General features: G+C 42.5%; 1 protein-coding gene across 1 annotated transcript; it reads right to left on the bottom strand.

The window, feature by feature from the left end:
* Positions 1-7522: 7522 nt before the first annotated feature.
* Positions 7523-11437, bottom strand: LOC114113795 (uncharacterized). The gene is made up of 3 exons (XM_027965964.2): positions 11011-11437; positions 9559-9702; positions 7523-8118 (listed from the first exon to the last, which is right to left on the bottom strand). Exons 1-3 carry the CDS (start codon positions 11435-11437, stop codon positions 7523-7525), a joined length of 1167 nt encoding a protein of 388 aa, XP_027821765.2.
* Between the last annotated feature and the right edge of the window lie 14213 nt (positions 11438-25650).

Genomic DNA, 25650 nt, shown 5'->3' with positions numbered 1-25650 from the left:
TTGGGCCTGAATATACTCTGCATATCCTCCTAACCCAGTACCACCAACTAAGTCAACTCTGCAGAGGTTAAAATTTATTCTGAGGATTCCTGGTGGTCTAGTGGTTAAGAATCCACCTGCCAATGCAGGGGACATGAGTTCTGGTCTGGGAAGATCCCACATGCCAAGTGGCAACTAAGCCCATGCACCACAACTCCTGAGCCCACATGCCTAAAGCCTGTGCTCTGCAACAAGAGAAGCCACTGCAATGAGAAGCCCATGCACCCCAACAAAGAGTAACCCCCACTTGTCACAACTAGAGAAAGTCCATGCCCAGCAATGAAGATCCAGGTCAGCCAAAAAAAAAAAATAAATCTTAGGAAAAAAAGTTGTTTTGAGATCTGAGAGTGGTAATGACCAATAAGAGTCAGTTTAGAATTGACCAAGGACATGAGGATTTGAAATAAATAAATAAAACCTTTCCTTGGAGTTGTTTTGAATATTCTTACTGCAAACTACTTTTCTGGGCTGTATACCGAATCTGTGTGTCAGTTCACTTGTGCCTCCTTGACGACTGAAGTCAAGGTCTGATGCTTGGCAGAAATAATTTGAGCAGCATGCCACTCACTCTACTCTCTGCTGCCACAGTGATTCTAGCCCTTGTGCAAATCTACCCTAAGCAACTAGGGACCATAACTAGGGAAATTGAGTTCCTTAAAAAGCAAAGGGAATGGAGTTGCCAAAAGAGTTTCTAGGAGGATATGCTTGGAATTTGGGATTTTTGATTTGTGTTGCTACAAACCCTGGGCAAGCTGCCCTACTAAAATTACCATTACATTGAATTTACGACCAAGTAATGGTACATTTCTCTCATTGAAGACAGATCTTCTCTATCTGTCTGGGCTCGAGCATGACCTGTGTGGGAAAACAATAAATCAGCACTCTCGCACAGCTCTTTTGTGTGCCTTGGGGGTAGGAGGGGGATGCCAAAGCGGTTAAGGTCAGCTTTGTGACTTGTGTCCCAGGAGGGCAGAAAAATCAGTTTGAGGATTTGCTAAAGGATCAACAAAATAATTGATAACCAGTGCACTGGCATGATTCTGCAGTTGGAATGCCTTTGAAACCATTCCCAAATGGCACAGGGATTAGGGAAGATTTTTGAACAGAGAATGAGTTATGTGACCTGGGGGGCATACTTTAACTCTGCCATCGACCTGGGTGTCGTTGTGAAGGACACTTAACCTCAGTGACCTCTTCGTCTGTAGAGCTAGAATGACGGCTGCAGCCCAGATGGAGCACATGAAGCATCAAGAGACTCCCCTAAAAGTGGCCAAGTATGTTTTGGGGCTTCCTCAAGTATTATTATTAAAATCAGAGAAACAAAAACAGATGAAAATAAAACCTAGTTTCAATCCGCAATTCTAAATTATAGAATACCAACAACTGGTATTCTTTGCTTGAATTTTCCAATGTTTCTTCACTTTCTGATTTCTGCCTAGAACAAACAATAATAATGACTGTAATATTTAATATGTATTATTTGAAACCTTGGCCCAGGCACTGGAATAAGCCTTTTTTTCTGTATTTCATGTCATCTTCACCAACTGGTGGCTCAAGATGATAAAAGAATCTTCCTCCGATGCAGGAGACCCAAGTTCAATCCCTGGGTGAGGAAGATTTCCTGGAGAAGATATTGGCTACCCACCCCTCTATTCTTGCCTGGAGAATTCAGTGGACAGAGGAGCCTGGCAGGCTACAGTCCATGGGGTCTCAAAGAGTCAGACACAACTGAGCAACTAACAGTTTCACCACCACCCCATGAGGTGAGGATTTCTAGCTCTGTTTTGCAGATGAGAATCCTGCGGTTTATAGAATCCAGCCCAGTGATAGTATTAGGACTCACACCCACATTGGACAGTTTCTAAAGTGCATGCTGTTAGGCACTAATTAGCTCTAACAATGGAAATAACAAACAATGGAGGAAGTCCTACCTTTAAAATTTTCAAATGTTAGATTAAAAGTTTGATACTATGAAGTTTAATAATAGGTTGCCTGTTGTTGTTCAGTCACTCAGTCGTGTCTGACTGTTTGAGACCCCACTGATAGCAGAATGCCTGGCTTCCCTGTCCTTCACCATTTCCTGGAGCTTGCTCAAACTCATGTCCATTGAGTCGATGATGCCATCCAACCATCTCATCTCTCTCCTCATCTTCTTGTCCTCTTCTCCTCCTGCTTTCAGTCTTTCTCAGCATCAGGGTCTTTTCCAATCAGTCAGTTCTTTGCATCACATGGCCAAAGTATTGGAACTTCAACTTTAGCCTCAGTCCTTCCAAAGCATATTCAGTGTTGATTTCCTTTAAGATTGACTGGTTTGATCTCCTTGCAGTCCAAGAAACTCTCAAGAGTCTTCTCCAACACCAAAACTTCTCCAAGTGCTGTTCCTTAAAACTTCAACAGTTTGAAAGCATCAGTTCTTCTGTGCTCAGCCTTCCTTATGGTCCAACTCTCACATGCATACATGACTACTAGAAAAACAATAGCTTTGACTAGACAGACCTTTGTTGGCAGAGTAATGTCTCTGCTTTTTGATACACTGCCTAGGTTTGTCGTAGCTTTTCTTCCAAGGAGCAAGCATCTTTTCATTTCATGGGTGCAGTCAACATTGACAGTGATTTTGGAGGCCAAGAAAATAAAGTCTGTCACTGTTTCTATTGTTTTCCCATCTATCTGGCATAAAGTGATGGGGCCAGATACCACAATCTTAGTATTTTGAATGTTGAGTTTTAAGCAGTTTTTTTTTTTCACTCAAGATTACTTGAGAGTACCCCTTTTCAATTACTGTTACTATCTATTCAGTATCCACTAGAAATCCATTTAATAGCTATTGCTTTCTCACATAGAATTAACTGTAATTTCCTATCTGTTCTTAGACTATTAAAAGCGGAAGCGTTTTCAAGATAAACACTCGACCTTCACTTTGTTCAGATCTCTGGCTCCATTCTTTTAAAATCTTACACATTTTATAGCTTCAAGTTATATCATAATATAATTTTTTTACATTATCAAGGATTTAATTATATGTTCCTTAAAACTTTATTCCCTTTGAGAACTTATATTTTATTCCAACCATTTCTGAAATAAATTATTATAAACTTTGCATGACTCAGGGTCCTCTGGAGAATTCATGCTTTTAAGCTTACTGTAGCTATACAAAATAAATCCAGGCTTCTGTGCATTGTAGCTTTTGGCTCTGTATTTTAGCTTTCTCTCCTCCCATCATTGTAAACTGTTATTCCACATGCTGGCCTTGCTGCTTATAATATATCTTACTTTATAAATAATTGTCTGGATAAAGACCTGAAGGAAGATCCATGTTTTTACTGTGGAGTAAAGTTCATTGGCTTTGTGACATGTATTTTCATATTATCATTTAGTTTACCTCTAAGTTCATAACAGTCTCCACAATGGTTATGTCTGACCAAAGACATAAGTTGAATGTGAATGCAAGTTAGATTGCTTTTTACAAGTCATACATACATATATGGAAATATAAGTCATATGGATGATGATGTAGGTATAGATATATAGATGGTATGCATGGATATTTTAGTTTAGACTGTTTGCTGACCAGACATGATACTGTGAGAACCATGACAATAAAAGTTTTATCTAAACTGGAGACTGATTTCAAAAGTTTGATTTGAGCCTGGAATTCAAGTTTAAACTTTACTTACCACCGTGCTTATTTATACTACAATGCTTTACACAGAAAAGTCACTCAATAAGTGCTAACTAAAGAAAATCATGCAAAAAGGAATTCAATGCTAAAATGTAGAATTATTTGCTTATATCCTTTTAATTCCCAGATTCACATATGCTCCTCTTTGAGCTTAACAGAGTTTGCAAAATAACTTACATTTGTTAAAACTCTCTCTTTAAAAGCATAATTTAAGAGAATGAAAATAAGCCATAGAGTAAAATTAAAAATTCACAAATTATATATACAACAAATGTTATCAAGAATGTACATATATTTGAAAACCACTCAAAATTCAATAATAAAAAATTGTACAGAAGATTTGGACAGATGTTTTACCTAAGAAGATACACTGATGGGAGATAAGCACATGAAAAGGTTTTCAACAACATTAGGTTAGAGAAATGTGAATTTAATTAGAATGGATAAAATTAAAAAGAATGACTATACAAAGTGTTGGTGAGAATATGGAAGAAATGGAGCTTTCATATATTCTTATAAGGATTCATACCTTAATGTTTCCAGCAAATTTATTCAAAATAGCTAAAATCTAGAAACAATACGAACATCCATCTTCAGGAGAATGGATAAATAGATTATAGTATAGCTACATGGTGAAATACTGCTCAGCAACTAAAAGGAATGAACAACTGATACACGAACAACACGGCTGTATCTCCAAATAGTTATGCTGAGTTAAGCCAGAAAACAGGAAGTCCATACTGTATGATTCCATTCATATAAAATTTTGGAAAATGTAAACTTATCTATAGTAACAGAAAACAACTAACTCAATAGTTGCCTGGTAGCTGGGGTGAGTAAAGATGGAAGGGGTGCTTACCAAAGACAACAAGGAAATTGTAGGGACAAGGGCTGTGTTCACTATTCTGACTATGGCAGTGGTTTCATGGATGTATAAGTCTGTCAAAAATTCTCAGTTTGCATGCTTTAAATTTATGCAATTTATGATTTGTCAATTATACCTCAATAATGTGTTCCCCTGGTGGCTCAGATAGTAGAGAATCTGTCTGAAATGCGAGAGACCTGGATTTGATCCGTGGGTTGGGAAGATCCCCTGGAGAAGGAAATGGCAACCCACCCCAGTATTCCTGCCTGGAGAATCCCATGGGCAGAGGAGCCTGCCGGGCTACAATACATGAAGTTGCAGAGTCAGACACGACTAAGTGACTAACAAAGCTATGCGTGCGTGAGCGCTAAGTCGCTTCAGTCATGTCCAACTCTTTGCGACCCTGTGGACTATAGCCTGCCAGGCTCCACTGTCCATGGGATTCTCCAGGCAGGAATACTGGAGTGGGTTGCCACGCCCTCCTCCAGGGGATCGTCCCACCCCGGGGATGGAACCCAAGTCTCTGTCTCATATGTCTCCTGCATTGGCAGGTGGGTTCTTTACCACTAGTGCCACCTGGGAAGCCCCCAGTAAAGCTATTGCAAAGGGCAAAAAAAAAAAAAAAAAAGAACACAGCAAACAAAAGAAAGGGACTAAAAACAGATTCAGAGGGCTTCCCCAGTGGCTCAGTGGTGGAGAATCTGCCTGTCAGTGTGAGACACAGGTTCAATCCCTGTGTCTGGGAAGATTCCACATTTTGCGGAGCAACTTAAGCCTATGCACTACAACTATTGAGCCGGTGCTCTAGAGCCTGAGAGCCATGACTACTGACCCTGCGCCCCCTCGAGCCCATGCTCCTCAATAAGAGACGCCACCACCATGAGAAGCCTGCGCACCTCAGCTAGAGTGCAGCCCTGCTCACCACAACCAGAGAAAAGTCTACGCAGCAATGAAGACCCAGCACAGCCATAAATAAATAAGATTTTTTTAAAAATCAGAATCAAAGTTTAGATCTGAAAGAAATTTAACAAATCAACCCATCTATTTATTCATTTTGTGGATGAAGCATATTTGAGAGCAAGACAATGGTTACTCAATAAGTAGACTCAATTAGGGACACCAAAAGAACAAAAGATAAGCAAATTTGACAACTGGTCATTTGTTTTTTTGAAAAAGGCATCAAGTAATCAGATTGGAGAGAATCCGAATGTTCTTGTATTTGCTGACAGTTACATCTGGGGTCATGTTGTCATGATATGCTCACTGTTTAGGGCTTCCAAGCATCTTAATCTTGCCATAGATTCAGAAATGTCAAATGACTGCACTATTCTCATAGTAGGTGGTAGAGCAACAACTTGCACCTTTAATCTCTCATCTAAGGGTTTTGTCTTTTAGAGAAGGTTCATAGAGCTGGAAGAGAGTTCCATATCAGAAGAATTAGCAGTCATATGACTTAATAACCCCTAACCAGAAAGCAAAAGGAATTAAGCAAATCAGTGTATTTGCATCTCACTTGCCAGAAACACCTCTGCAGAAACTTCCACTGGTGTTAGTACTTGTTCCCTGCTTCACCTTGGGTTTTACCTGCTGTGGATTCCTGTCCAGAGAAGCCAGGCAAAGAGCAAGGAAACTTTTCATGAGGGAGCAAGAGAAACATATCTACAGCTTCCAAAGGGATGACTGACAACATAACAGGGAAGTTATAGGGAACTTCTAGTAAAAGAATCTATTAGCCTCTTCTCACAGCTGGAGGACTTACCAGGTGTTCTAGGTTTCAATCACTGCATAACAAGTTACCTCAAAACTTAGTAACTTAAATAACAATCACTTATTTGGCATAAAGAGTCTGCACTTTGCACTTTGGGCTGGTCTTGAGGGGAACAGCTCATCTCTACTCCACGTGGCCTGACTGGGGTTGAATGGTCCACCTCCAGCAAAGCTGATTGATGCCGCCTCTCAGTTTCTCTCCATGTGGGTCTCTCCATGGGGGAGGCTTGCTGCTGCTGCTGCTGCTGCTGCTGCAGCTAAGTCACCTCAGTCATGTCCAACTCTATGTGACCCCATAGACGGCAGCCCACCAGGCTCCCCCATCCCTGGGATTCTCCAGGCAAGAACACTGCAGTGGGTTGCCATTTCCTTCTCCATGCATGAAAGTGAAAAGTGAAAGGGAAGTCTCTCAGTCGTGTCCGACTCCTAGCAACCCCACGGACTGCAGCCTACCAGGCTCCTCTGTCCATGGGATTTGCCAGGCAATAGTACAAGAGTGGGGTGCCATTGCCTTCTTTCTTAAAATTTGGAGACTGGCTCCTAAGAGCAAGCATCCCAAGAGATAGGAAGCAAAAGCAACTAATTTCTTAAGATCTGGATCTTACTGTTGTAGCCACGCGTTCCAGGAAACAAACTCACTCAGAAGGACAATGCAGATAGTGGAGTGTAGTTTATTACACCGGCAGGCCCAAGGCAGAGTCTCCTCTTAGCCAAGGACCCTGACCAGCATTTGTGAAAATCTTTTATACCCCATGTGTACGTGTCCAAACCCACCACCCCAAATTCCTTGAGACTTATATAAACCAAGGAAAATACAATCCCAACAACCCCATCATTCACGTGCTATGTGCTCATGTGCTCAAACAGTCAAACAATTAGCCAGTAATCAATAAACCTGAGGTTACACTCCAATTGATACAGAAAAATTTATGGCCTGTCTGGAGGAAGGGGTGATTAGTGTATGTCTTCTCTTAGGCGATGAGTAACCTAGATACGATCTTCAAGGTTCCCCAGTCTGGAGGGGGTCTCATCCTTCTGTTGTTATTTTCATAGGTACTAAACACAGAATTCAAAATCCATTGGAAAGCTGGCCGAGCATGATCAGCATGAACAGGCCTAATATGGAGTCCAGGCCCTTTGAATTCCTTCTTCATTCCCGTCTCTTGATGCTCTTAACTCATATTATGAGCATTATTCATAGGGATATATTGCACCCTGGCTCTCCGACCACCATTTTGGGAGAATGACATCAACCTTTGGGTTACAAAGTTCATAATACATTGTAAAATCCAGGGTCCACAAAGCAGAACTATCAAGGCAACTATAACAGTGGTAAATATAGTTTTCCACCAATCGCCTTTCACCCAAGATAGGACCAAAGTCCAGAAGGGAATGTTTTCATTTGACATTGCTTTTACCTGGTTTTTCATGTCATCTAAAGCAGTCGATACATTGCCAATGTCAGGAATGTACGCACAGCATTCCACCTCAATTACAGCACAGGCCCCCCCTTGAGCAGCTGTGAGTGTGTCCAAAGCCATTCTATTTTGAATTATCACTTTTCCCATTTGGATTTGCTCTTCATTTAAGGCTTGGATGGCTTTTGTTCTATCTAGGAGGGCCCGTTTTGTGAAATTTGTCAAGGCCTCTACTTTAATCATGATATCTGTTGTCCCTATAGAGGGTACGAATAAGGCAGCAATATACTCATACCACTGAAACACGGATCTTGTCCACCTAGCATGTAAATAAGGTAGATTTACTGGGGCTTGTTGTAGGTTAGGCTTTTGTTACACTGGCATTTATATCAAATGTAACCCCATGACCCAAGTCTATTGCCTGTAGGTCTTACACCAAGAGAGCAAGGAGAGGTTATGATTGACGAGAGAGAGGAAAGTCTCTTTTTGTCATCCCAGAAAAGAGCAGAATGGTTTAAAAATCTCCTTGGAAGAGCAGTGACACCCACCAAGGAAGTCCATCCATCACTGACAGAGGCATAGCCCTACAGCAGCTGGAAGTGTTGTGGAAGTCTGCGTAGGAATGAGCCCATGAGATGAAAACACTGTCATAAATTGAAACGGAAATTAAATTCAAAATCACGTTGATGAGCCCAAGCAGCAGGAGTTGATTGTGCGGCTTCCTGAAGGGGCTCGTCCAGGATCTTCTTTTCCTTCTTCTTAAGGATGGTCTTAGTCTCTTGAGGGTCAGAGGGTCCCTCTGTGCAGTCCATTAAGCATTTTTTTTCAGTCTGCGTGGTATGTTCTCTTCACCCTAGTATGACGGATCCAAGGGACAATACCTGCAACTTTAACTGCAGTAGGGGTAGTTAGAATAACATAAGGGCCCTTTCACCAAGGGGCTAGCAAATCATGTTTCCAATCTTTGACCCATACTTGGTCACCAAGCATATACTCATGAATCTGTTCCCCAAGGGGGAATGGCACCCTTTCTTGTACAAACTTAGTTACCCGATTTATTGCCTTACCCAGTTCCATCTGTTGCGAAATCCTATCCCCCTTACCTGAGGTAAATTTGTTGACACTTGTTTTATTATGGGAGGGGGCCTCCCATTCACAATCTCATATGGAGAATAGCCTTGGGACTGTGGGGTCATCCTGAGTCTGAGCAGAGCTGTCGGAAGCAAGTCCACCCAGGAGCAGTCAGTCTCTATGATTCACTTGGAGAGTCTCTTTAATGTCCAGTTGGTTCATTCCACCATCTCAGAACTCTGGGCCTATATGTAGTGTGCAGTTTCCATTTGATGTTTAAAGTTTTGCTTACTTGTTGTACTAAATCAGCTACAGGAGCCAGGTCATTGTCTGAACCAATGCTGGGAACTATTTCCTTAAGCAGGCACCGGGCTACTTCTGATGCTCTTTCAGTCCAGGTAGGAAAAGCTTCTACCCATCCTGACAATGTACATACCATGACCACCAGGTAATGGTAGTGTCAGTGAGGTTTCATTTCAGTGAAGTCCAGTCCCAGGTGTTCAAAGGGCAACATGCCTTTCAGCTAAATAGCCGGAAGTTTTTGTCTGAGTACCCGAGAGGCAGCATTAACCTGTGAGCAGGCAGCATGGCCTAGGTGGGTCGCTTGGTGTGTTTGGCTTACCAGATTGTATGCCAGCTCCTCCAGTACCGATAATTTGCCACTTTGCAATTCCCACCATCCGTTTTCAATCTTGATGTCCCCTTCCACTCTGGCTAACCTGACAGCCGTTGTCCTTGTTTTATCAGGCTAGTGCCATCAGTATATAGGACCCAACTAGGATCTCGAACCTTGTGTCCTCCTTTAAAACAAACCCCAGATACCTTACCTCCTCCTTGCAGATCTGTGCCTTCTTCTTTGACACCTGGTAAGAGAGTTCCAGAAAAACATCTATTTCTGCTTTATTGAGTATACCAAAGCCTTTGACTGTGTGGATCACAATAAACTGTGGAAAATTCTGAGAGAGATGGGAATACCAGACCACCTGACCTGCCTCTTGAGAAATCTGTATGCAGGTCAGGAAGCAACAGTTAGAACTGGACATGGAACAACAGACTGGTTCCAAATAGGAAAAGGAGTACGTCAAGGCTGTATATTGTCACCCTGCTTATTTAACTTCTATGCAGAGTACATCATGAGAAACACTGGACTGGAAGAAACACAAGCTGGAATCAAGATTGCAGGAGAAATATCAATAACCTCAGATATGCAGATGACAGCACGCTTATGGCAGAAAGTGAACAGCAACTAAAAAGCCTCTTGATGAAAGTGAAAGAGGAGAATGAAAAAGTTGGCTTAAAGCTCAACATTCAGAAAACAAAGATCATGGCATCCGGTCCCATCCCTTCATGGGAAATAGATGGGGAAACAGTGGAAACAGTGTCAGACTCCATTTTTGGAGGCTCCAAAATCACTGCAGATGGTGATTGCAGCAATGAAATTAAAAGATGCTTCCTCCTTGGAAGAAAAGTTATGACCAACCTAGATAGCATATTCAAAAGCAGAGACATTACTTTGCCGACTAAGGTGTGTCTAGTCAAGGCTATGGTTTTTCCTGTGGTCATGTATGCATGTAAGAGTTGGACTGTGAAGAAGGCTGAGCACCGAAGAATTGATACTTTTGAACTGTGGTGTTGGAGAAGACGCTTGAGAGTCCCTTGGACTGCAAGGAGATCCAACCAGTCCATTCTGAAGGAGATCAGCCCTGGGATTCCTTTGGAAGGAATGATGCTAAAGCTGAAACTCCAGTGCTTTGGCCACCTCATGCAAAGAGTTGACTCATTGGAAAAGACTTTGATGCTGAGAGGGATTGGGGGCAGGAGGAGAAGGGGACAACAGAGGATGAGATGGCTGGATGGCATCACTGACTCGATGAACGTGAGTCTGAGTGAACTCTGGGAGTTGGTGATGGACAGGGAGGCCTGGCGTGCTGCGATTCATGGGGTCGCAAAGAGTCGGACACGACTGAGCAACTGAACTGAACTGAACTGAACCTGCTTCCATCAGCAGCTGGAGTAATGCTTTTGCCCCTTTCCAGCATTTTCCCTTGGTCTCGGCATCCAGCAGCAGGTCATCCCCATATTGTAGGAGCCAACATCCATACTCTTCCGGATGAAATGAGTTCAGGTCAGAAGCCAAGGCTTCCCCAAGGATGGTTGGGGGGTTCTTAAACCCTTGTGGGGGGTCCAGATGAGCTGTTGCTTGGTGCCCCCGACTGGATCTTCCCATTCAAAGGCAAAGATGGGCTGTGACGCTGGGGTGAGGGGTACGCAGAAGAAGGCATCCTTGAGATCTAGGCGAGTATAAACTTTAGTCCTCGGCAGGAGGAGGCTAAGTAAGGTATAGGGGTTTGGAATAGTGGGGTGTAAAGTCACAGTAGCCTGGTTGACTAGCCTGAGATCCTGTACAGGCCTATAGTCCTGTCCTCCTTCCTTTTTGACTGGCGAGATCAGCATATTCCAAGCTGACTGGCACTCTACTAGAATGCCCGCTTGTTTCAATCTATTGATGTGGGGCAGTATGCCAACCCAGGCCTCTATCGGTAGCGGGTACTGGCGCTTTCTAACAGGGATGGTGCCTGGTTTGAGTTCTATTATCATTGGGGCTTGATGTTTAGCCAGCCTGGGGGGAGGAGGGATTGTCTTCTGCCCAGACCTTGGGGGATAATTGAGTTAGCTCTCTCTCATGCTTTTCCGGCCCACCTGGTCCTTCCTTCAGAGGTTCATCCAACCTCCACTCATCTTAGGGTGGTATTGATAGAGAGAGAAAATAAGTCATAGTGCCCATCTGGAAGGTGGGCCTCTCCTCAGGGGAGAAAATCACTTGTGCTCCTAGTTTGGAGAGCAAGTCTCTTCCCAACAAGGGTACTGGGCACTCAAGAATGTAGAGGAATTCATGAATCACTTGGTGCTCCCCCCACCCTCCATCTGACATTTTCTGGGCTGGCAAAATGATTTAATCATCTCTTCTCCTGATACCCCAGTTACCCCAGTCTTTTCAGACCGTGGTGCCACAGGTTTTGTTACTACCGACAGTTCCACTCCTGTATCCACCATGAAGTCAATGTTTTGGTTCCCCACTTTTAAGGTTACCATGGGATCTCGGGGACCTGATTTCTCTGAGCCCCGGCAGCCCTATTTAATTTCCAAGTCTGCAAGCCCCACAACTGCGGGAGCTTCCTCTTCCTTCCTTGACTTAGGGCATTCATTCTTCCCATGGCCAAAACCTTTGCACCAGGCACACTGGTTTGGCTGTAACGGGGCCCAGGGCCTCCGTTGGGACCGGTTGAAGGACTGTCCTGCCCCTGGGGCAGAGGCGGTTTTTGGGAGGGCCCAAGATAGACTTTCCCAGAGCAGCAGCTAGCATTGTAAATCTCTTGTCTGTTCTCTTTCATTCCCTCCAGCTCTCTGGCAGAGCGCAATCTCTGCTTAATTCCAACATCTCCCTCCCCTTCTTGTCAGTACTCACTGGGAGAGGCAGGTATAGCTTGGGCGGTTTGGCTGGAGCCGGATCCTGGAAGTGTTGGCCAGAGGTGTCACTCTGTCACCTGCTGAGGTGGCGGCTCTATGACCTCAGGGAGAGCTCGAAGAGGAGCAGCGGCTGCTGCAGGACTTCACCTGGCCCTGGATCGGGCATTAAGGCGGCCTCCAGTCCTGGTGGAGCACTGGGCGGCGGGCGCGTCATCATCCAGTATGGGGGAGGGGGAAGGTCATCCCTGTCCAAATCCTGTAGAATTTCCTTTTTTATCATCAGTCAATTTTTGTGCCATTAATATTTTTCCCTTTCCCTTCTGGATACAGAACCGTGTCCAAGTAGGAGGGTCTTGAGCTGACCCTAGCCATGAGCCAATATATGGATATTGATCCGGGTGTCCTGGCTCTCCTGTGACTTCTGTATAGACTGCTTCCACTATTTTTAAGTTCATGGTGTCCTCTGGTGACCATCCTACTCCCAAAGGGGGCCATTTGACCTCACAGAGTATGTGGAGGCAGTTAGGCTTCATCTTCACCCCTAATCATCATCATCTCCTAATCCCTTCTTTAAATTTTTAATCATGCACTCCAATACAGTTGCCTTAGATTCACTTCCCCCCATCTTGCTTACCTTCTCGGACCTTCTTCTACTTTTCCTTTTCTTTCTGTCTACGAAGTTCTCAGTACCCTATGTACTTCTGATATTTCCACTCAATGACACTTAAATTGCCATTCTGCCTCCTTCCTAATTGGGGTGAGAAGAGCCTTACCTGCCAGATCCCAGAGGGAGAAGGGGCATCGGCATGCCTTCACCTGCCAGTCAGCACAGCCAAACCTCAAACACCACGTGGTCCAAGACTGTTTCTCAATTATAGTCCATTCTGCTTTGGTGGGCTTGATCAGGTGTGGATGAAAACACAGATGAGTTAAATATCCCATGTCCCAGGCCATTTCCGGGAAAGCCAATTCATACTCACTTAAGTATCCCCTTCCTTCTAGCCTAACAATTAAGAGGGGGTCAAGAATTTCACAGCAGACGAGACACATCCTGGGGGAGGGCAGAATACGAGCATACAAGGACCAGTTTCCTATCCTAAAAATCCCCTGGCGATCGCTGGTAATAATTTTCCCTGAGATGGCATGGACACACCTCCTAAGTGACCTTCACAAATTTCCTTCCTAAACCGTAGCACGCTTCTTGACCTGTGTACCAAGCAATCGCTGCTTCCTGCCTATTCTAGGCCCCTGTGGGTCCGTGCCCCTTCTAGTCCCTCCCAGGGGGGTGATCAGGCCCCCTCTTCCACCCTACTGGGTGGGTTCCTCCTCACCTGAGCGCTCAGTTCCCTTGCTGCCGTTCACTATCTGCCAAAGCGAAGAAACCTGGAGTTGAAAGGCTGAATTCTTCCAGAGGGGCGAGGCGCCTTCCCCCCTCTAGGAGATTCAAGCCACAAAGCCTCGGGGTGGCCTCAAATGAGACCTGTCTCCTCAAAGTGAGGAGTTTCCCGGCCAATGCACCAAATGTTGTAGCCACATGTTCCGGGAAACAAACTCACTCAGGACAATGCAGATAGTGGAGTGCAGATTATTATACCGGCAGGCCCAAGGCAGAGTCTCCTCTTAGCCAAGGACTCCGACCAGCATTTGTGAAAATCTTTTATACCCCATGTGTACATGTCTGAACCCACCACCCCAAATTCCTTGAGACTTACATAAACCAAGGAAAATACAATCCCAACAACCCCATCATTCATGTGCTATGTGCTCTAACAGTCAAACAATTAGCCAATAACCAATAAACCCGAGGTTACACTCCGATAGATACAGGAAAATGTGTGGCCTGTCTGGAGGAAGGGGTGATTAGTGTATGTTTTCTCTTAGGTGATGAGTAACCTAGATACAATCGTCAAGGTTCCCCTGTCTGGAGGGGGCCTTATCCTTCTGTTGTTGTTCATAGGCACTAAACACAGTGTTCAGAGTCCATTGAAAAGCTGGCCGAGCATGATCAGCATGAACAGACCTAAGATGGAGTCCAGGCCCTATGAATTCCTTCTTCATTACCAGATCCAGTGCCAGTTTCCAAAGTCATATTTTAAGAAACTGGGACAGCAATACTTCTGCCATGTTCTATCAGCCAAGCAATCATAATCCATGAGGATTCAAGGCGAAGAGACACAGACCTTCCACCACTAGAAAGAAGGAGTTTCAGTAACTTCCATGGCTGCATTTTAAAGTCAAGGTACCGCACAATCATTACAGTTAAAAATTACCTGGACACTTTTGCTAGTTTCTCATTAAGTCCTTGCTCCCCCCATCAGAGAGTGAAGGGATTTGTGTATTCACCTGGACCATAACTTCTCTCCGTATTATAAACAAGACCATTCTCTGCTGGCATGTGTGGTCTTGGCATCCAAATTGTTTTCTCACTTTACAAGTAGAACTGGTAACATCACATTTTTAAATAACACTGGGAACAATCAACCTAAAAGCTCTCTTTAGACAGGGATTTGATCACACTTTAGTGTCCCAAACATACTAGACACTTCATGACAATGCAAATTGACATGCCAAGTTGGCCCCACATAATTTTCCAATTCTTCTGGTAAACACTGCTTTTCTCAATATTTGGTGACAAGATAAGAGATAAATAGAAGTTGTGACAGCTTCCTCTACCTCACCATTAGGCAGTAAGCATAGTGCAAGTAAATGTCAGGCCAAATTCTGCCCCCTAGAAATATTTATTAGCTAGAAAACTGCAAAAGAGTCAAACAAGACAATTCCAATGGGCTTGAAAAAGTTCCTGCTCTCTACTTTTCTGGCACTCCAACAAGCTTTACAATAATACTCTAACAATATATCTAAAAAATAGCAAACCTACTAATTGGAGCAGGTCACAGAGTCTTGATTAAATAGGGAGAAAAAGAACAAAATTTTAGACCCAGGACATACTTTGAAGATGTTAGGCTTCTGGGTTTGTTAGGTCCTTCAGTGCTGTTCCTTCAGGGACACTTCTAGCCTGATGCATATATTACCTCCCATCCGGTCCCATCACTCCATGGAAAATAGATGGAGAAACAGTGGAAACAGTGTCAGACTTTATTTTGGGGAGCTCCAAAATCACTGCAGATGGTGACTGCAGCCATGAAATTAAAAGACACTTCCTCCTTGGAAGAAAAGTTATGACCAACCTAGATAGTATATTCAAAAGCAGAGACATTACTTTGCCGACTAAGGTCTGTCTAGTCACGGCTATGGTTTTTCCTGTGGTCATGTATGGATGTGAGAGTTGGACTGTGAAGAAGGCTGAGCACTGAAGAATTGATGCTTTTGACCTGTGGTGTTGGAGAAGACTCTTGAGAGTCCATTGGACTGCAAGGAGATCCAACCAGTCCATTCTGAAGGAGATCAGCCCTGGGATTTTTTTGGAAGGAATGATGCTAAAGCTGAAACTCCAGTGCTTTGGCCACCTCATGCGAAGAGTTGACTCATTGGAAAAGACTTTGATGCTGGGAGGGATTGGGGGCAGGAGAAGAAGGGGACGACAGAGGATGAGATGGCTGGATGGCATCACTGACTCAATGAATGCGAGTCTGAGTGAACTCCAGGAGTTGGTGATGGACAGGGCGGCTTGGCGTGCTGCAGTTCATGGGGTCGCAAAGAGTCAGACACGAATGAGCGACTGAACTGAACTGAACTGAACTGATTCACTTACTCCCCAAATTATGTCAAACATTCCTTATATCGATCAATGAACCCTCTGGTGCAACATATGAAGAGCTCTGGGTCTGGATCCCTGAGCAGAGAACTGCAGGGGTCATAGTGTTGTAGGAGAGCAGGTGGTACTGGCTGTGAACCTATCGTGCACATCCCTGCATTTCATAACCTTACACTGGTAGCTTGAAACTGGCCATGGTGGGAATATTTACACAGGAGAAATCAACAAATGCCAAAAATCAGGACTTCACTCCTCCCTAGGGCTCGTTGTTAAACATTTACCAGCACATGACAATACCTGACCACTCCTATGGTATGAATTAAAGTTAATTTACATCATAGTATTTATATGGGATTATTTAAAAGTAACAGCAATAACATAATAATCAAATTTTAATTGCTTAAATTAATTATTCCATACAGTTCTTGAACTCAAATAAATGCTTATGTGTGTGTGTGTTTTGAGTGAGTGAGGAGTTGTTTGTTCAGTCTTACCAGCTTATTATAATCTGTGAAGTTTTCAGTCACATAATATTGAGTAGAATATAAAAACTGAGTCTAGATAGTCAGTTGCTCAGCAGAGCTAAATTAGATAATAATACGAAAGCTTTTCAAAGATTATCCACTCACACTTAAGATAAAATAGAAGAAAATAGAATGACAGGTATCAATCCAATTTTAATTTTACTTTCATTGAAAATTCTGATCTCTTAATCCAAGATTTGGCCCATAATTTTATGTCCTGTATGATGGAAAAGACCAGACTTGAGGTCTCAACTTAAACACATATTATCTGTGTTACTTCAACCAAATAATTTCTGAGTTTCTCTTCTCCATCTGTAATATCGTGATGATAAAAATGAGATTGTCCATGGAAAAGCATTTGCCACTGTCAAGAGCTACAACAAAACACTGGCAATTATCACTCAAGTGCTTCACAAAGAACTAGCTGCTAACAAGTTAGGATTTGGCCAGGAAAGCATTATTCTTTCCTTAATGAGAAATAATAATATTTTAAAATAATAATAATATTAAAAATAAACATTTTTAAACATTTTATTTTGTATTGATGTAAAGCCAATTAACAAACAATGTTGTGATAGTTTCCGGTGGACAGTGAAGGGACTTCTCCATACGTATACCTGGATCCATTCTCCGCCAAACTCCCCTCCCATCCAGGCTGCCACATAACACTGAGCAGAGTTCCCTGTGCTATACAGTAGATCCTTCTTGGTAATCCATTTTAAATATAGCAGTGTGTACATGGCCATCCTTAACTCCCTAACTATCCCTTTCCCCTATCCTTCCCTCCATAACCATAAGCTTGTTCTTGAAGACTGTGAGTCAAACAATTAAATATTTTTAGAAGAATTTTTTTGTCCAAAAAATCAGCAGTACTAAAATTAACTTTTCCATGTTCTCTGAGATGGCAAATAAAGCCTGACCACAAAACTATCATCAGACACACTCAGTGGGACGTGCTGAATGTCTTAATCTTCTTTGGGTACACCTGGGATGCACTACCTGCTTCAGAGCCGGCTCAGTCCACATCATTCATTACCCATCACTAGCCTAGGATTGCCTTGCTTCCCCAGTAAACTAGATAGTCACATTTTTCTGCCTTTTTACTTTTTTATTATAAAACATCTTCCCTTTCTCATTCCTCCAATCCCACAGACACATATATTAAGAAAAAAACAAAAGACCCTGAAGTCACTGTGTTTAATCCAGTCTTCATTTTCACTAAACACGCCTTCAAACTATCACACCTAATAGGTGCTGGGACTTTATGTGTATTATCCCATTTAGCCCTCCCCCAAATACTCTCCTTTTGAAGGTAAAAACACTAATTGAACTTCAGAAGCTTTAGGAACTTCCTCAAGACTTGCAAAGCCCAGAGGTGGTACAGCCAGGTTTCAAAACAGTACTGTCTGGCTTCAAAGACCATTCTCATTTTCCTTTTCCAATAATACCTCTACAAGTCTTAGAAGTGAATTCATAGACTCTCAGAGATAACTCAATATTTTTAAACGCCTTCTAGGCCACACAGTAGTTTGATATTTTCCACTAGAATGTAGGCTCTTGTCCTTAGTCATGTTCAACTCTTTGTGACCCTTTGGACTGTAGCCCACCAGGCTTCTCAGTCCATGGGGTTATCTAGGCAAGCATACTGAGGCAGGTTGCCATTTCCTTCTCAGGATGTAACTACCTGAAGCGGACTTCTTCCAAATGAGAGACAGGGGCTAGGATACCAAGCAAAGACAGACATCCTGCCTTCTTCACATTTACCCTAAGCAAACCACATTGCACTCTATAACAAAGGGATATTTTACCAATAAGAGTTTAAAAAAGAGCTTCAGAAGAATCCACCACCCTTAGCACATGTAGTGCTTTGATTCAACAATCTTCTCACAAAAATAAACCACAGTTATCTGTGGAGAATATGAGGCAGATCAGAAAGCGATGAAATAATATTGCACATATGTCATAAAAATAAGCAAAGCTGAAATAAATAAAGGTGATTTAGATCCCAGGATTCTTTTTTGAGTAACACTTATATTTTAAAGTTTACAGAGGTTAGGGATATGCTCACAAATGCTCTGATTCCTCAAACATGTGTAAGCTGGGAATGCCTCTCAACAGGTATTCCTGAAAAGAATTGTATAAATAAAATCTTAACAATAAGATATCTTTTAACTTTTTATTTTGTATTGAGGTATAGCCGACTAACAAACAATATTGTAACAGTTTCAGGTGAACATTGGAGGGATTCAGCCATACATAAATGTGGATCCTTTCTCCCCCAAACTCCCCTCCCATCCAGGCTGTCACATAACACTGAGCTGAGTTCTCTGTGCTATGCAATAGGTCCTTGTTGGTTATCCATTTTAAATATAGCAGTGTGTATGTGTTCATCCGAAACTCCTTAACTATCCCTTCTTCCCATCCCTCCCTTCAGCAACCACAAGTTCATTCTCTAAGTCTGTGAGTCTCTTTCCATTTTGTAAGGAAGTTCATACAATAACGTATTTCAAATGTCCTTTGTCAAATGTACAAACAAGACAACCGAAGCCTGGAGAGGGCTAATGGCTTTTGCAGAATCTTGCAGGTGGACCACCACGGAGTCAGGGTTGGAGGTACTCCTTGGGGTCACATCAGAGCTCTTCATACTCACCAGACTCAACTCTGCTTCTCACCATTTTACTGTCACACATTTAAATATTAGTCTCCAAATATAAATTAAAGAAGAGGCTCCCTTGCCTTTGATATACATCAGAATGAAGAGAGGTCGAGGTGGAAAGAAAAACTATTCCACCTCCTCTCCTGGGTTTCTCTGAAATGCTAAAAAAAAATCTATCTTTCCAATTAAAGCAGACAGTCTGTGCCTGTTGTACAAAGTCGTATGTCTATGAAAATTTACAAGAACCACTGAGCAAGGCAACAGCCTAACACTGAACCCCTAAGATCAAAACTACCCGGAGCAGGGGGCCCAAGAAGACTCTTGAGCTCAGCACTAAAACCTTCCAGGATATTTCTGCTGTCTCACATCCATGCTTCTTCCTGCCTCAGGTCCTATACATATGCTATTTCTTTTTCTAAGACTGATCTTCCGCCACTCCTTTTCACTGGTTTACTCTCTCTGAATCTCAGACAGTTTATCTCAGACACTTCTTCCTTGGGGGGAAATAAAGTCACATTCCCCTGTATGTGTTTCCTCCACAGCTCCAACCACAATAATAGTTAAATTGTTAATTTTGTACCTGATGATTAATATATGTCTCCCTCATTAAGTACTGAACTACAAAAGAAAAAGTACTGCTCTTGCTTGCTTGCTACTGTGTCTCCATCACCAAGTCTTGTGGTTGTTCAGTCGCTGTCGTGTCCAGCTCTCTGTGATCCCACGGACTGCCGCACACCAGGCTTCCCTGTCCTTCTACCGTTTCCTGGAGTCTGCTCAAACTCATGTCCATCGAGTCAGCGATGCGATCCAACCATCTATTCTGTCACCCCTTCTCCTCCTGCCTTCAGTCTTTCTGAGTACCAGGGTCTTTTCCAATGAGTCAACTCTTTGCATCAGGTGGCCAAAGTATTGGAACTTCAGCTTTAGCATCAGTCCTTCCAAAGAATATTCAGGTTAATTTCCTTTAGGATTGACTAGTTTGATTTCCCTGCTGCCCAAGGAACTCTCAAGAGTCTCTAGCACCACAGTTTGAAAACATCAATTCTTCAGCACTCAGCCTTCTTTATGGTCCAACTCTCACATCCATACATGACTACTGGAAAGATCATAACTTTGACTATACAGACCCTTATTCAGTAAAGGGATATCTTGGCTTCTCAATACACTATCTAGATTCATCATAGTTTTCTTCCAAGGAGCAAGCGTCTTTTAGTTTCAAATCACCAAGTCTAGGATGATATATTGTTGTTGTTCAGTCACTAAGTCAGTCTCTTTTGCAGCCTCATGGACTGTAGCCCACCAGGCTCCTCTGTCCATGGGATTTCCCAGGCAAGAATACTGGAGTGTGTTGCCACTTCTTCTCCAGGGGATCTTCCCGAACAGGAATCAAACCTGCGTCTCCTGCATTGGCAGGTGGATTCTTGACCACTGAGCCACCAGGGAAGCCCAGGATGACATATGTGTGTGTTAGTCATTCAGTTGTGTCCAACTCTTTGTGACCCCATTGGCTGTAGCCCGCCAGGCTTCTGTGTCCATAGAATTCTCTGGGCAAGAATACTGGAGTAGGTTGCCATTCCCTTCTCCAAAAGATCTTCCCAACCCAGGGAACAAACCCAGGTCTCCCACATTGCGGGCGGATTCTTTATCATCTGAGCCACCAGCAATCCGAGGATGATATATAGATGGTGCTAAATAAGTTTATCTGTTCAACAAATTTTATTGAGTACTGGCTATGTTCTAGCCATTGTTTTTGACACTAGGGGTGCAACACTAAATTAACCCTCAAGAAGCTCACATTCTAGTAAGGGAGAGAAACAAAAACCAAATAGACAAATGTTTACATAATGAGTGCTATAAAGGAAACAAACTGGATGCTGAGAAAGAAAATAATAGGACTTGAGGGCTTAAGAAGATTAAGCTGTCTTGGATGTGGGGATCATGGAAGACATATCTAAAGAGGCAGCATTAGAACTGAGACATGAAGGATGAGAAGAAGCTAGCACTGCAAAGTTCCAAGATAGAGCTTCTAGGCAGAGGAAATGGCAAAGACAAAGATTACATGGAAAGAGAAGTTGGTGTATTCAAGAAAAAGAAAGATGTCAATGTAGCCGGATAGACCGAATGAGGAAGAAAGTGGCTCAAAATGAAGTTGCAGAAATAGTCAAAGCTAGATCATTCAGAGCCTTCTAGGCCATGGAGAGGAGTTAGAATTTTATTTTAAGGGTAATGGGAAGATATTGAATATTCATGAGTAGGGCAGTCAAATCCCTGTTCATGATTATTCTCAAAGCAAGGTAATTCCAGAAAAACATCTACTTCTGCTTTATTGACTGTGCTAAAACCTTTGCCTGTGTAATCACAACAAACTGTGGTAAATTCTTAAAGAGATGAGAATAGCAGACCACCTGACCTGCCTTCTGAGAAATCTATATGCAGGTCAAGAAGCAACAGCTAGAACCAGACATGGAACAACAGTCTGTCTCCAAACTGGAAAAGGAGCATGTCAAGGCTGTATATTGTCACTCTGCTTATTTAATTTATATGCAGAGTACATCATGCAAAATGCCAGGCTAGATGAAACACAAACTGGAATCAAGACTTCTGGGAGAAATATCAATAACCTCAGATAAGCAGAGGACACCACCCTTATGGCTGAAAGTGAAGAGGAACTAAAGAGCCTGTTGATGAAGGTGAAAGAGGCGAGTGAAAAAAATCTGGCTTAAAATTCAGTGTTCAAAAAACTAAGATCACGGAATCGAGTCCCATTACTTCATGGCAAATAGATGGAGAAACAATGCAAGCAGTGACAGACTTTATTTTCTTGGGCTTAAAAATCACTGCAGATAGTGACTGCAGCCATGAAATGAAAAGACTCTTGCTCCTTGGAAGAAAAGCTATGACAACCCTAGACAGTGTATTAAAAAGCAGAGACATTACTTTGCCGACAAAGATCTGTCTAGTCAAAGATATGGTTTTTCCAGTGGTCATGTAGGGATGTGAGAACTGGACCATAAAGAAGACTGAGCACCAAAGAATTGATGCTTTTGAACTGTGGTGATGGAGAAGACTCTTGAAAGTTCCTTGGACTGCAAGGAGATCAAACCAGTCAATCCTAAAGGAAACTACCCAAGTATTCATTCAAGGACTAATGTTGAAACTGAAGTGCCAATACTTTGGCCACTTGATGTAGAGAGCCAACTCATTGGAAAAGACCCTGCTGCTGGGAAAGATTGAGGGCAGAAGGAGAAGGGAGTGATAGAGGATGAGAGGGTTGGATAGCATCACTGACTCACTGGACATGAGTTTGCATAAACTCCAGGAGATGGTGGAGGACAGGGAAGCCTGGCTTACTGCAGTCCATGGAATCTCAGAGTCAAACACGAATGAGTGAATGAACAACAACAATAACAAACTGAACACAAGTTTTTAGAGTGTAATTTGACTTAGATTTTGACTTTGGCTGCTGGGTGGATAATGTGGTCTACAGTTTGCTGGTTTTCATAGTAGTCCAGACAAATGACAATGATAGCCTGGATAACAATAGTGATGACAATAATGGAATAGAGAGTGCATTTTATAACTGTTTTGGAATCATAGTGGTTACTGTTGGATTGGGTGTGTGAAGTGAAAGAGAGAAAATAAGGATAACTCTTGGGCTTTGGGCTTGACCAGCTAGCTGGACAGTGGTACCATTTACTGTGATGGGTATAGGGTAGGACAGGAAGAAGTTGGAGAAACTCAAAAATTCCATTATGTATATGTGAAGTTTGAGACATCAGCTAGTCTTTTGGATGTCCATCTGTTGATATGAATGAATACTTATTAAATCAATAAATGTAGTTCTGCTTCCACCTAGGATGGAGAAGCTACCAAAAATAAAAAAATAATAATAAAGCCATTATCACCGAAACAGGAAAAGTTGATAGTCTATACTCTATTTTTAAGTCCGAGTACCCATAATATTTGAATTCCAGGTCATCAGACAGGCTTAGAGGGAAATATTTCTTTGGGCAGAGTATGACCTGAGCAGTTTGAGGTTCCCAGTGTCCAGGAGCTCTTTTCCAACTAAATTTTGATTTGAAGTTAATGCAGTTTGCAAAAAGAATGCATTCTATTTTCTTATATTTGTTTTTAAAAAAGTGAAAACCCGTGTCTATGTGTTTGTGTGTGTGTAAAACATATCATTATCATGGATTCATTTAAGAAAATCTTTATTGAGGATCTACTGTGTACTGCTGTCTTCAACCCAGGCTATCATTATTTCTCACGAAGACCACAGCAGTGGTTTCTCTACTTAAACTCTTGCACCCTATGGTCCATTCTCCTCACCTTACACACAGTAGATCTGTTTAAATTCCAAGATGATCAAGATTTGGACACATTTGCTTCATCTATCTGCTTCCCCCTCCTAACCCGCAACCTTTGGAGTATTTTAACGCCAATCCCAGACATCATCATTTCACATCTGTATATTTTATTATGTATTTCTAAAAAATACTGGTTTTCAAACATAATTATAATGCTATTATCTGTTCTTCACAATGAACATTAATTCTATGGTATCCTCTAGTATCTAGGCCATATTCAAATTTTCCCACTTGATTAAGAAACGTCTTGTTACTATTGGTGTGTTTGAATCAAGAGACAAACAAGGTCTGCAAATTACCTTGTGTAATTGTATCTTTTAGGTCTCTAACTGTTGAGTACTCTCTCCTTTTATTTATTTTTCCCATCCCATTGACTTGTTGTAGAAGCTGGGTCAGCTGTCCTACAAATGTCCCAGAAACAATGTGATTTTCTGGATTTGTCTGTTTGCTTCCAATAATCTAGACTCTTAAATAACTTACATTGCCTTAGAGAAGGACAGATGCTACAAAACAATCAGTCTTGAGTTCATCAATGATCTGAGATTACAAAGTAATCAGGTTAACTAAATTCTGAAGGGCAAAATGCAACTCAAAGAAAACATAGAATACTCCATGTTCCACCTCTGAGTGAATATGGAAGGAAAAGGGGCAGCCTTAGAAGTGGGTAAGGAAGATACAACTAAAATTTTAACATGCTGTTAAAGCACTCCTGTGGACTAGTATGAAAATATAGAATCCTCAGGAGCCACAGGCACAAGAGGGTCTGCACCCACTCACCAGTTACTTTCCACAGGCCTCCACTGGATATTTACAAGAAAGCCTAGGATGGTCCAGTGGTTAAGAATGTGCCTGTCAATGAAGGGGACACAGGTTCGATCCCTGGTCCATGAAGATTTCACATGCTGTGGGGCAAGTAAGCCCCAGGAGTTGCAACTACTGAAGCCTGCACTCCCTAGAGCCTATGCTCCGCAACTAGAGAAGCCACTGCAATAAGAAGCCCTCACATCACAACTAGAGAAAGCCCACACGCAGCAACAAAGACCCAGCACAAACAAAAATAAATAAGCAAAAATCAAAAAACAAGGAAGCCTAGGGGCAGATAGGAAATTGGAACACCCTTCTTCATGGCACAAGTGTACAGGGCCTGGTAAAATCTGAAAGTAATACAAGAACACCTATAGAATCTTGTCTCACTCTGGGCTCTGCATGAGTTCAGGATGATAAACAGTTGCCACTGCCCACAGCCCAAAATCTTCTTGATAGGAGGCAAAAATCCATCTGCCTTGAGGGTAGTCAAAAGAACCTATTCATATCCTAGATATGACTGTGCTTTTACATGGAGTAAAATGCATCATGTCCTACGGGAGAATCAAGAAGCATTGCCATGTCCCTATTCCAGGGCAAAAGTTGGCTGCCTCTGGATGAATGGCAGAAACCTTGCTTCTGCCCAAGACCCTACACCGATACAAAGCAGAGCTTGCTACTGCTCAAGGAGGAGTAGTAAATTCATAATTAATTAAAAGATAGAGTTCACCGTCACATGAGTGAACTGATGAACTGACCTGAAGAGAGTCAAAGATGGCTAGCTGGTCACAGGAGAGAAATAGGAGTGATGAAAAAGCCTGGCATATGAGGCTCCAGAGCACAGTGTCTGCCTAAGACTATCCTAAGAAGGACAGATGCTACAAAATAGTCTCTCTTGAGTTCAACAGTGAGCTGAGATTACAAGGTGATCAGGTGTACTAAATTCTAAAGGGCAAAAGGCAGCTCAAAGCAAACAAAGGAGGCTGGAGCAGGATGGGTTAAAAAAAAAAAAACAAAACCCCAGCATGAGCCTTGCACAGAGTAATAAGCAACAGAAGGCTAAAGCTAGGGAAAGGACAAGAACATGGAGAGAAATCTCTTCTATGACAAGGGCACTAGTGATTGCTAAAAGCTGAGGATAAGAGAAGAAAAGTCTAGAAAATCCCTCTAGTCCAGACCTCACACTAAGAACAAGGTTCTTAGTAGTTCACCACTGGAGGAATTTGAAGCCTAGAGTTCACTGAAGTTAACCACAACCTAGCAACAACAATAGCAAA

Source organism: Ovis aries, chromosome 3 (genome assembly GCF_016772045.2).
Source record: "Ovis aries strain OAR_USU_Benz2616 breed Rambouillet chromosome 3, ARS-UI_Ramb_v3.0, whole genome shotgun sequence".
Taxonomy (NCBI): Eukaryota; Metazoa; Chordata; class Mammalia; order Artiodactyla; family Bovidae; genus Ovis; species Ovis aries.
This window is presented reverse-complemented; position numbering and strand designations above follow the sequence as displayed.